Here is a 13,486-nt window from a genome sequence, read left to right on the forward strand (position 1 = left end):
AGTACAGGAGCCATTTGCATTTTGGATAGGTCCAGCTTCTCCAGCTGCTTACTCTCTACACTCATATATTTTTCTATAAGCCATGGCTCTGCCTCATCCCTTGTCCTCCTCCAGACTAGACTCCCCGTGAGATCACTGTGAAAATTCCGAACCCAGTGGCCCCCTCATGGCAGGAAAGCCTGCTTCCCCTTCAGCGTTAGTTCATATGTCCAGTTAGCTGCTGGCCTCAGGGCCTGTAACTGATTTGCCACAGGACTGCTCAGTCTCTACACAATGAACCAACGTTTCAAGAGCAAACTTCGTGGGCAACTTGACTCTGTGTATCTAGTCCTAGTACAGAGCATGACGTGACATTCATGAACACGTACACTGATATTCTGTGTCCACAAAGAACTTCCTGACTGGGATTTTTAAAGGAACCTGGACTTTTGAAAGTAAAAAAACGTACTGGTTCAGATAATTTGAAAAGCTCAGAGATCTGGTTTCATGCTTGGCTGTATCCAGGTGTTCAGATCATGACAGAAGAAATCGATGCCTCTCCCTCAATCTTGTCTCTGTTGGCTTCATTCTCAAACAGACACACTCCCTTTAGAGGGGTGAAAATGCACTCTGCAGTCACAACTGTACCATTTCATTTTATTATGCATATGCACGTTTTGCCTGCATGTATGCCGGTGAGCCACTTGAGTGCCTGATGCCCGTGGGCATCAGAAGAGAGTATCAGGTCCCTGGAACTGGAATTATGGTCAACCGTGAGCTTCTGTGTGGGGGCTGAGAATGGAACCAGAGTTCTGCAAGAGCAGCTAATGCTCTGAAGTGCTGAGCCCTCTCTACGAATCTTCCAAGAGAAGCTTTTTTTTTTTTTTTTTTTTTTCATTCAGTGCAGTGTAATAGTGTAATTTCCAAGGCCAACCTTCAAAGTCTGGTTTAGGTTACCTATGGCAGAGAAATGAAAGACATTGTTAAGTCAAGCTTTGATCTTACGATCCGCCTTCTGAACTGGAGGTAGTGTGGCCAATCCTATCCAAACAACAGGCAGCCAGGAAAGTAACAGAGAAGGTAGTTCTCCAAAGAAATCTCTAGAATTGCTGTAAGTAGGAGGAACAGATTACTGGCAGAAAGGGGAGCAGATGACTTGAGCTAATACAAGGCCAGGAGTGGAGTTCACCAGGCAAAGTTTCCCCTTTGGAGCTTGTACCACGCATTCTGGGAGAAGTACTTGGTGATCTGTGTGAGCAGGTGTTGGGACAGGCAGTGGAGCCATTACGTCCCCTGGTTTCATTCCAGAGGCTGTGATTAAATATCCTCACAAAAGCAACTTTCAGGGAGAAAGAATTTGTATGAGGCTTCAAATTCCTGTGCCCAGTCTGTTACTGGAGGGAAGTCAAGGCAGGGACTCTGAGCAGCTCACTACAACTAGTCAATAGCAGACAGGAAATGAATGTGTGTATGTCTGTGCCTAGCTGGCTTTCCTGAACTCTCAGACTGTCTAGAACACCCAGCCCAGAGAATGGGGCCACTCACGTTCAGGGTGAGTCTTCTCACCTCAAGCCAATGAAGAGATCCCTCAGGAATCTGCCCACAGGCAAACCTGACCTAGACAGTCTGTCACTGAGACTCTCTTCCCACCCGATTCTACACTGTGTCGAGTTGACCATTAAAATGAATGAGAAAATTAGAATGGAACCCAAGGAACTGAAGAAAGTGGAGTTGCCTCCTAAATAAAAACAGTTATGGCTCTGGGCAGTGAAATGCATGCCTTGACATTTCAGTGTCTTATAAACTCAGGCTCGAGGGTACGACATGGTCTTCATGTAGCCCAGGTTGGCCTTGAACTCACTATGCAGATGATAGTTAAAGAAGTTAAAGAAGTTAGTTAAAGATAGTTAAAGACAGTTAAAGAAGATGATTTTGAATTTCTGGTCTTCCTGCCTCAACCTCTCAAGTCCTGGGATTCCAGGCCTGCATGGCTGCCCTCCCTTTCCCAGAATTCATTCATCCTCCTGGAGTGCTGGCTTCCTAATCTGTGGAGAGAGGATAACCATGGTCCATTTTACAGGGCTTTATGTTTCTCTTTTGGGGAGGATGGAGTTGTTCCGAAGCACCACACCGGATAACAAGTCAGACCTCAGTAAGCAGATGTTGGCATCACTAAGTGATGACAACTTGGCCTTGGGCTGCTGATGTCACCTCCCTCTAACAATGGCTGTTCTTGCATTAGAACAGCTTAGTCTATAGATTTCTTTCATATTCTGGCTACAAGGATGTCTCCATTTATGGAGCTCTTGAGGGTTGCTCATGACATCTGCATTTTGTGTGCAATTTCATAGCTGATATTAAGCACCTAGATCAGTGTACTGTTATAAATGCTTTGCAGGCATTAGCTCCCCCTCTTCTCACAACAACCTTATGAGGTAGGACCACAACCATCTGCATTTCATCAGCGACAAAGCTGACTTACTCATCGCTGCAATGCCAGTGAAAGAGAGCGAAGACATTCGACCCGAGCCAAGTTCTGAAGCCGGGTTTCTTCACCTTGTGTACCAGAGACATTTATCTGAAGAGCTTTGAACAGACATCCAGACAGCAGCCCGAAGGGGAGACAGCCTGCCAAGGTCATGCAGCTACTTTGCAGAATATACGCTAACAGAAGCTGCACCATGATTTAGCCTAGTGGGGCACTCACCTGCGATACTATTTCCTCTTCCCCAGAAAGAAACAACCCAGTTACATAATGAGCCAATCCCTAAGTCAGCCTGGGCATTGTAACTAATTAACTTGCTTTCCCTATTTCCCTCCCTCTAATCCTTTCTCCTTCCCTTGATCGCTATCTCTCGCCCTTCATTATCTGTGTCACTGTGGTTAATCTATTACTACCTCTGATTTAGGCTTGCGTGTGTGAATCAGTTGTCTATTACCTGTGCTTCTGTTTGGGGGTGGAGGGAGGGTGCTGTCCAGCTTTGGATGTCTCCCCCAGGGGTGTGCTGTTCGTGTACGTGCAGGTGATGACATCTCTACTGTAAGACACACTTTCTGGTGGAGCATTTTTCCTTTTGGTAAGATGCAGCCTTCAGCATGCTCTGATTTACATGACATGTTTACATTTTAAATGATCAAGTTCTTCTTAATGTTGTAAATTAACACAATTATGCCAGGAAACCTCTCTTCCCTCTCTTGTGTCTGTGCCTCAGTCTGGAATCATAGCACTTCAAGGGGGTTAGGGATTTAAACACGTTTCTACAGCTTCTCTTAGAGCAGTCAATCAACGTTTATTGAGTGTCTAAGGCTCTAGGGAGGGCACGGATCCGTTCAGGCTGTGATCCTGAAGGCTTCCTTCTAGGAAGGGAAACCGTAAGTTTGAGCAGAAACATGTCCAAGTCCTGCAGTGACCCTCATGAGAGCAGAATCCAGAGACAGCATGGAGGCATACAGGCTAATGACTTCCTGGGTTCAAATCCTGTGCCCTTCATTAGATAGTTATTGTCTTTGGGGAAGTCACTTAGCTGCTCTGGACTCAGTTTTCCTCACTGTAAAATGGGATTAATCCCCACCACAGAGGATTGTGGGGTTTATGCGGCTAAAATGAAAGGCTAACTGGCATAAAGTAATTGGCACAGAGTTGGCACATAGCAAGAACTGTATAGCTATTGTTTTTATCCCTGTGGTCAGGATTCATCTAGAATTCTGTGCAGAAGAGGCAGACACAGGCTGGACCTTGACTATCTTTTTCAGTGGTGCATTTCAAGATAGAGTGTCAAGCACATAATAGGTGCCCAGTTGGGTCAGAGCAGGCGGCTCTAGGAAGTTGAGCAGACACCGCTTAGCACTTCCATTGTGTGACAGCAAATTGCTGGTACCCGCCCCCCCTCCTGCTGCCTACCCCAGGCTACAGTGAGTATTCCTTCTCAGAGTCCCCACCTCCTGCGATACACCTCAACTAGAAAAGAACAGGGGAGAGGAAGACAGAGGCAGAAGATGTGTTCTCATTTTATTTTAATGTGTGTGTGAGTGTGTGTATGTACATGCGTGTGCACACACGTGTATATGCACCAGTCGGCACGTGCCATGGTGCATTGTGGAGGACAGAGAACAGAGCACAACCTGAGGGAATCAGTTCTCTCCTTCCACCATACAGGTTCTAGGGACCAAACTCAGTTTGGCAGGCTTAATGGCAAACACCTCTATCTGCTGAGCCTTCTCGCTGGTCCATGGTTTCTTTACTCCACACAGTACATCTAATCTTGAAGTGCAATTGGCTAAAAGAATCCAGATTTGGTGAGCCTGCTACATCCCTGGCGCTGAAGACACTTTAGGTGAGCTGTGCCCTGACGAGCTGGGATGTACTACCTCTCCCTAACCCAGTGGTTCTCAACCTGTGGGTTGCAAACCCTTTGGGGGTCACATATCAGATATTTACATTATGATTCATAACAGTAGCAAAATTACAGTTATGAAGTAGCAACAAAGTAATTATATGGTTGGGGGTCACCATAATATGAGGAATTATATTAAAGGGTCGCAGCATTAAGAAGGCTGAGAACCACTGCTTTAACCTCTTGGTGCATGAACTTTGAGGCACTGTGATAGGAGCAGCTTAAGGATCCTGGGAACATGCTGCACGGCAGGCTCAGGGGAAGCATAAGAGCTCCACCCCCTCGGCGTATCTATTACGTCCATCCTTAAGTTTTGACCAATAGAACCAGCTATACCCCATGAACCACAGGGCAAAGGAGAGTGGGAGTCACAGAAGTCCGCTGCTCCCTTGGATGGTTCTCTACAGAGGAGGATCCTCACTCTCTTTTCTGCTTTTATTCATGTCATACAACTTGTTACCGTGGGGTGGCGCTGTGCTGTCACATCAAAGTACTTCCAGCCTCAGATTCCCCCATTGCTGGATGTGGTGGCAACCAGCTTAGACTCGGGAGAAGAGTGCCTGACATTTGACCTCCGTGTGCAGAGGCCCTGGACTCTAAATTGCCTCTTGTTGTGTCTTCACACTTGGCTCCTCTTGTAGATGATGCCAGTGAGAGATTCTGGGGAGGTCAAGGTTGTAGCTCAGAAGGATGGGAGTTGACCAGGCAAAGCTCACTGCTGTCCTTGCAATAGCTCCATGCACTGAGCCTGGTGCAGAGAGGACACCCTGGATACCATGCAGCCTGCTAACACACCATGGATAAGAGGTGTTCTGCTGAAATTTGAAAATGAACCTTGCTTTAAACAACTTGTGCTTCTTGCTAAGGACAACAGAGAGTTGAGTGTGTTTTTATTTCTACCCACTTCAGAACAATTTTTAAAGAAGAAAAAAGCCTTATGCTTCCTATCTTAAATACAACTCAAGAGTTAAGTGGGATTTTTACATTCAGCTTGTGGCTATCAGAGAAGCCAGGGGGAGGGGATACACCTGACTCTCGCCACCACCAGCACATGGCTGATCAGTCTCCAGTCACTAGTCTAGCTTCTGGGCACCCCAGACAGGTTTAAACTGACAACCTACATAGTGTCTATTCTGGAGTTACTGATAGCTTTGTTGCCAGCAGGAACGTAGAAAGCCCTCATTTGGGTATCACATTTCAGCTCCTGAGATGTTTATACACAATATGACAGCCACTCAATGCACTTCCATCTAGAGAATCAGATAACTAATCTTTAAGGAGAAAATATAGATGTTGTTTCAAAGGCATCTTAGCAAATGGCAAAAAAGCAGAACCAAAGAAATCCTGCTCTTTGACAGCCTGACAGGGTGGTGGATTTTGTGGGATTTTCCATTTCTGTTGCTGTGTGGTCCTACCTGGCTCAAACCTGGTTGCTGGATATTCCTTGTTTGCATTGTCTTTTCAACTATTTGTGCCTGGTTTTAGAAGGAGAACTGGGCAACTGGAAGGATTCAAAGCTCTCATGACCACTGTGTAGCTCCAGGCTCTGGGTTGGGTGCTCACTGGGTACTTACCCATCATTCCCTGCAGCAACTCCAGGGAATGGTTTCCTCACCACTGTGCAGTAGAGAGGAACTGGAGACTTCAGAAGGATAGAACATGACCCAAATCCACAGAGCTGGAAAGTGGCAAAGTCAGAAATAACATTTAGGGGTGTGTGCATGTTCCAAATTCTGTGATTCCAACACAGGGATATGCTGCCTTTCCCCCTGGCAAACAACATGTTAAGTATTTAACGAATTGCTGACACAGCCCAATTGACAAGCAGGGCCCCACGAGGCAAATACTCGAGTATTCCTCATGTTCAACAACCCAGGCAAAATATAGCACCAGTTTTTATGCACAGTCCCCTACGTCCTGTGAGCGTCCTCTTTTATTTTCTGGAATTTCTCTGGCTTCAGGGTGCTCAGCACATCTATCTGCCTGAGGGGTGTGTGTGAATGCACTGGTCCCTTGGAATGAGTGACCGACCCAGGAACAACTTCTCACCGCGGAGGGACAATGAGAGTGGTATCAGTAGCCCAGCTTACTTGTCTCGTAGGAGGGGACACTTCTGACGTGCAGATGTGTTGTTTAAGGTCTCTTAGGGGCTCCTAAGCAGAATGGAGCTCAAATTATTACCCACACTCATCAGCACTTCCTGTATTGGCCTCCTCTGTTGCCTCAGGCAGGCTGTAGGTATTTGCCAGAACCGGCCATTCAGGGCACAAGGAGATATTGATTGCCTGCTGCTCATCAAAGATGGTGGGACCAAGGTGGCAGAGTGTTTGCCCAGAATGCATGAGGGTCTGAGATCAGTCTGCAGTCCTGAGAAAAGAAGGCACAGTCACAAGCGTAGGCACACAAAGGATCCTTGGCCACATCTCAGTTGGAAGGCAGCTGTAAACCTCCAGAAGAGTAATGATTATGGCTTTGTCCCCATCTGGAGCAGGGGGTGAATGGAGTAGGTGGCTCTAGATCTGTTCTGAAAGCAATGCTGAGGATGTGCCCAGAGAGGCAGAGTGTTGGGTAGGAGACAAAGCCAAAGCCAATGTTATCAGGGCTGAGTCTCGTTCCTCTTCCGGGAGCAAGTGCAAGGGGCCGGGGGGTGGGGGCTGGGAGAGTGTTCTTCACTTCCATGGGAAAACTGTCCAGAAGTGGGAGTGGGGCAGGAGGTCCGTGAGAGTTAGCTCTGTCAAAAGCAGAGAGCCGGGGCTCATGAGAGGCCTAGGATGAAGATACACACTGGGAAAGCAAGCATGTAAGCATGAGATGTTCCTAATCCCTAGGGAAGTGTGATGTGATGGAGGAAACAGACACTGGGCCATTCAGATGGTCCTCCGGGATCACATAGGGCGCTGCAGATGAAGCTGCAAGGAGCATGCTCAGGGCCCCGCCTTGGGGTTGACCCATGGCCTGAAACAGAAGTTTGGCTGTCGTGGAGACATCTAAGATGTCAAGTGTGGTAGGAAGAGCACACAAAGTGCCCCCAGAGAGTGAGAAAGTGGGCAGTGATCTATGCACAAGAGAATGGTCAAAGGTTTTAAGGAGTAGTGCATTCTGGGTGTTTTTGACCTGCAGCCCTGCCTGAGCTTCATATGTCCCAGGATAGCAATGAATGTGTCCCAGCACATTTATAGATGATGAAATCACATCACGATGTCCAGAGGTTGGACAGGACACCCTCAAGTATATACCAGAAAAGCATAATTTTAACTTAGAAGAATTGGGACAGGCTGTAAAATGAAAACATGTCACTCAGGCAGTGACCTGATTCACAGGGTAATAGTGAAATGTAAGCATAGGAAGAAAGGTCAGGGCCAAAGCATGAAGACCAATGAGTGTAGAGAGAGAGCTTGGCTGGTCCACGGGCAGTGGAGAGTCATGGAGGTCAGCGATGGGGCTGGGGTTGTTCCACAGGCCCAGATGTCCCTGAGAATGGCAGGGCAAGAGAAGGGAGGCTGTAGGATCAGTCAGTGGGGAAGGAGGGAGAGAACCAGGTGATTAGGGAGATGGAGAGAGTGTACTTTTACAGCAGGTACCAAGACGTGAAATGCGGATGATATTTGACTGGCACTGGGTCTTGGACGGAGGACTAGAAAGAGGCGCTTGAAGGAGTGTGAGGTGCATGGAAGAGTGATCATAGGAACATTGTCTATTAGGGGAAAAAAATCCAAGAAACCACAAAATGGCCCATCAATAAGAAACTGATTAAATAAACTGTGATGCAGCCAAAGAGTGGGATGCTCTTTGGTGATTAAAAACGATGACGTGCGGCTGCACTCATTGGTGTGAAAGGAGCACAGGATTTATTATTGAGTCAACTAGGCAAGCTATGAAATTGCATTCACTGTGTAACACTATTTATCAAAATGACATCCTTAAAATATCACTTGTATAGACACTTCCATGAGACCTTTGAAATGATGTTCACCCACATGTTGGTGGCAGCCTTCTCTAGGTGAGGGGATCCCATGGAATGCTGTCTGTTGTTTGGGGAAGGAGTGATCTTTATATCATTTCTGGATGGCATGGATTGTTCAGCCATAAACTTTTAAGAGTTTGAATGTAAGACAACACAAACTCCTAAAAAGTCAAACAGATAGTTCTTGAATTTTAGCAAGGCAACTGCAACGCTTGTGCTGACCTGCATTAGTCCCCATCTGAGGACCAACCTTGCCCTGGGAGAAGGTGAGGAGATTTTAGTCTGTCATGAAGAGAAGAGAGAGAAGATGCTCCAGTAACCTTGTTTCCTCTTCTAGGGTCTTCTTGAGAGCTATCAACAAGTTTGCAGAAACCATGAACCAGAAGTTTCTAGAACACACAAGCTTTGAGTTCCAGGTGAGTGTGAAGTGTTGGAGATGCTCAGGGCCATCCTGGCATCATCAAGCTGATTACACCATCAGCCACCTGCAAGCACACAGAAGCCTTGCAGAGGTCTCTGGAGATGTGCAGAAGGGAAGCAGGGAGGGAGGAGGAGACGCTCTGAAGCTTTGACAGGGACACACATGCAAATGTGACCTCCCATAATAGAGGCTCTCATTTACTCACTGTCCAGCAGGTGCCACCTTTCAAATGTAACGTTTTCTTACTGTTTTGTTCACTGGCGCCTAGAAACAGCCAGTCACAGACACTGAAGTATGATTTACAGTAAAGCTTTCAAGTACATCTCTGTGACTTCTCAATTCCTCTAAAAGTCATTTTGATGTGCTTCCTCAGCCAAGACTCAGGGCCTCTGAGACATTCAGGGGATGATAAGAATGTCCCTGAGGTAAGTAGAGTAATGTCCCACAAGGAACATGCTCTTCAAAGCCTGATGGGAAAGTCTGTACTACTGCCCATGCATTTCTGCAGGAGTGAGAGAGAAGAAACCCCACCCCCAACCCCACAAAACCCTCCAGGGAAGTCTTCAACCTTAGAGCCTCTGTTCCGGTAGACTCTGGTAGCAGAGTCTACGGGAACAGAAGTCACCCAGTAAAGCCACTCAGGGCCACGCTACTTCCTGCCTGCTCATCTGAGAGGCTGTGTTTCCCTCACACTGGCCTCTCTAACTCATCGGCTCAGGCAAAGATGTCATCCCACCTGAGTGATACATCCGTAAAATGCCAGCTGCCCTCTCACTTCAGGAGGCTTTCCCAGCCCAGGAACATGCTGGGAAAGCTTACCAGTCAGCTGCTGTTGGAATAGTTGCTCCTTACAGAGCCTGCCCTGTCTGGCTCCTTTCTGAGGTTTGTCCCATGAGCCTGCAGTCATGAGGTTGCGTCTGGGCCTCCGGATGCTTCTTTGTGGCACTGACTGCCCTTTGAAATCATTGCTCTTGCTCCTCTGCTTCCGGGCATGTTTCGTTCCTCCTTCTGGTAAAATGAGACTTTCAGTCTTGTATTCATAGCCACTCTGTGCCCTGTGCCTGGTGTACAGTGTGTCCCCTGGGGGAGGTGGCATCTGGCCTGAGACCTGTGCCATGCACCCAGCTGGGAAGATGGGATGAGATACCTTTGCTGGGCTGAAAGGATAATGGTCCTCTTTGAACGAGGTTCTTGCTCTCTCCCATGACCTTGCTCAGATCAGGGAACTGAGGTGACCAATGTTCATGATAAGAAGACCAGCTGCCATCTTCCCACAGTTTATGTAGCAGCTCAGAAGAAATCACTCCAAGGGCCATTCAGCTGCCCTGCCATTTCGAGACTGCTGCCAGAGAGTGTCCTCTCTGAAGTCGCAGGAGTGAGACCCAAAAGCCATGCACAGAGAGCCTGAAGTCAACGCATTTGGGACTAGAACCTGTAGTGGCCGAGAGGCTTCCATGTGGAACCATGGCTACACTCTAGATTCAGGGTGTTACTACGGTCTTGGGTGAGGGTTTCTCTCTGGATGATGCATCTTTCACAGAGCAACAAAACACATCACTCTGGCTGTTTAGAATCAAGAGAAAGGTTTTATTTCCCTTAAAATGTAGCACAGATGCCCACAGCTTCCACTTACAAGCCTGTTCAGAGAAGTGGATATTGCCATTGTGTTTGGTGGGACAGCTTGGAACAACATACCTGGGGGCCAGAGAGGCAGTATGTGACCATAAAAAAGCCAACTGTTTTGTCATTTGCCCCTGGTGTCGGCAATTCCAGCCTCAGGACCTGCTGGTCTGACTGCCTCTCTCCTCCATGGTCTTAAAGAGGCACTCTCCCACAACAGGATGAGCTCCAGTCCTCTATGCCATTTGTTTAGGTTTCATACAACTTTCCTGAAAGAAAAACGACATACGAAAGATACCTAGGAAATGGATATCCCAAATATGCAAATGTTAAACTTCCAAATCGTGTGGTTTTAGGTAAAGCATTTCAGCTCTGTGCCTTGGTTTCTTCAGCGTTAAAAGAAGATGCCATTAGGGGCTATTTCTGTGGACAGCTCTAAGGGGTAGGAGAATTGGTTCATGTAACACACTTAGAATGGTGCTGGCAATGTAAGAGCCATTTAATGAATGCTACCTTGTTAGCATCATTTTGATGATGGTGATGATCATAGTGCTGGTGGTGATGATAATGGTGATTGTGGTGGTGATGGTGATCGTGATGGTAATGGCGGTGGCGGTGGCAGTGGTGGTGGTGGTAATCTGTAGTGACCTTAAAAGCATCAGGAACTCAGGTCAGTTCTTGACAGGCAAGCCAGCAGGGAAGCAGCTTTTTGATCACACAACATAGCCCGCGGCTGTCACACCCACAGGATTCTGTAAACCATGGCAAAGAGCTAGGAACACAGAATCAAATAATTCTTTTCTAATGAGGCTTCCACAGATATTCAGTGAAAAGTACCCCCCAAAACTGGGTCATTTTTCAGTCTTCTCTTTTTCTTTTCCCCCTAACTTTTCCTCCCCCTTGTGAGAATGGATTTGTTTTCTGTATCCTGCCTGGAACACCCTGGGCTCCTTCTTGTGGGCTCATGTATTATGCATGTGATACCAGCAGGAACCACCTCTGTGCAGAGCAGGGACAGGGGAAAGGAGATTGGCCCCAACCTCTCCTCTGAGTGGTGGTTTTGTGATTCAAAGGGCAAAAGGCCAACAGTTCCACAGGCCCACTCCATAGGTGCCAAGGCCCGGGCATTATAGAAATGATGATTTCTGCTGGGAGCTAAGATCAGTGGTGCCCTCTGGATGCTGGAACTGCTGCTCATGGCTGTTTGTAAGGTCACAGAGACCGGAAGAAGATATAAATTAACCTTGCAGAGACTTGTGCTGAGGGTCCAGGCTACTTCATCATGGAGTTCTGTAATTCCACTACTAAGCATAGACACAAAAGGAAATCAGTGCCAAGGGGACATTATTCATTCCTATGTTCATTGTCATGCTGTGGACATGGTATCAAGTCTACATGTCCATCAGCAGAGCCATGCATGAAGGAAATGTCTTATACACAATGGAATACTATTCAGCCATAGAAAACAAAACCCTGTCTTTTGCCTTAGCTTAAATAGACCTCAAGAACACTATGTTAAGTGAAATAAGCCAAGTGCAGAAAGACACACACTTTGTGAATTCATTTGTGTGTAGATTCTATGAAAGTCAAATTTGTAGCAAGTAGAATAATAATTATGAGAAGCTAGGGAGGGGACAGATGGAAGAGGTTGGTCAGTACCCACAAAGGTATAGCCATGATGCAGGAGTACATTCTGGTGTCCTTCACAGGAGAAAGACTACGCAGTTGGTAGCTATGTATATCTTAAAGTAACTAGACTAGAGACTTTTACCACAAAGAATTTATGAAGTTTGGGTAACGAGTATACTAATTGCCCTAGTGGTATACATGTATCCAAACTTCTCATTGGAACATGTGAATTTGTACTATGATCATGTGGTAATTTAATTCAAAGCTTTTTACAGCAACAGAGCTCAGGGGTGAGATCAACTTGGCTCCCAATGCTGCGTTTGCCAATAGGGTGGAGCAATTTTCCTCCCTGTGGCCCTCGGTTTTTTGATGTCTAAATGAGGAGAAAAACACAAGTTTTATCACTTCTCAGAGGGATTTGATTTTTATTATTTTTTGAAATTATGTATACGTATGTGTCTGTGTGTGGGTATGTATATGTGTGTGTGTGGTACCCATAGAGGCCAGAAGAGGGCACCAGATACCCTGGAGCTGGAGTTTAAAGTATGTTGCCATATGGATACTGGGGACTGAACCCAGATCCTCTGCAAGAGCAGCCAGTACCCTTAACCACTGTATCGTCTCTCCAGCTTTTCAGGGGGATTGATAAGAATACATATAAAGTGTGGCCATTCACTATGAACTCATTCCACAAATACTGCTGTGATACATGCTAGGTCAGGCATACAGCTAAACATCATATATATCATGGTGATCAAGAAAATGAAATCTTTGTCTCTATGACCTTTACATTCAGTAGTGAAGATAGAAAGTAAATTTCTTGGTTTAAAATATGTCATGAATGCCGTGAACAGGGTGTAATGAGGATGGATGCCAGCAGTTCGGCTTTAGTGTCCATTACTGGGGAAGGCTATTATAGGAATTGATGTCTAAACCTATATTGCAAGAGTCCATGGGAGTTTGCCGGGCAGGATTTCCTCATTTAGTCCTTATAACTGCACCCTTTGGGGCCCATTATCCTCATTTTCCAGGTGAAAGAACCGAGTCTCAGACAGGTAGGGTAACATGCTCCTGAAGGTGGAGATGGTAATTAGATTGTAGCCCTGGAAAGCATCCTGGCAGTATCCACAAAAACAAATAGCGAACAGTGGTACCTGTCTCTGTCCTGTGGCTCTGTGATTCTAGCCCTAGGAATGCACACCACAGAGAGAGATTCTCAGGCAGCAAGAGGTTTAAACGAGAGGGTTAATACAGTGCTACTGCTGGAGGAAAAGAAGCAGGACCACGCTACATGTCTACACATAGGAGAAAGGTTAAAGGTGAAAGAATACTAGGAAGCAATAAAAGAGAGGTTTTTTGTTTTTTGTTTTTTTTTTTGGTTAGTTAAAAATATCTACATTATCCTTATGTCCACCAGTGACATAGTTGTGTGTGGTCATGTGACACATCTGGTTCTTAGAGTTTCCTGCTTTGACATAA

The 13,486-nt window shown here is 46.4% G+C and overlaps 1 protein-coding gene across 1 annotated transcript in view; it reads left to right on the forward strand.

Moving 5' to 3' along the window:
• The window catches only part of Dock2 (dedicator of cytokinesis 2), a 419,098-nt gene that overhangs the window by 330,533 nt on the left and 75,079 nt on the right, over nt 1-13,486 (forward strand). The window contains exon 30 of the mRNA XM_028894904.2: nt 8,675-8,753. Coding sequence (XP_028750737.1) covers nt 8,675-8,753 — 79 coding nt within the window. The remainder of the gene's footprint in view (nt 1-8,674; nt 8,754-13,486) is intronic.

The sequence above is a fragment of the Peromyscus leucopus genome, chromosome 8b (genome assembly GCF_004664715.2).
Source record: "Peromyscus leucopus breed LL Stock chromosome 8b, UCI_PerLeu_2.1, whole genome shotgun sequence".
In the NCBI taxonomy this organism is placed as follows: Eukaryota; Metazoa; Chordata; class Mammalia; order Rodentia; family Cricetidae; genus Peromyscus; species Peromyscus leucopus.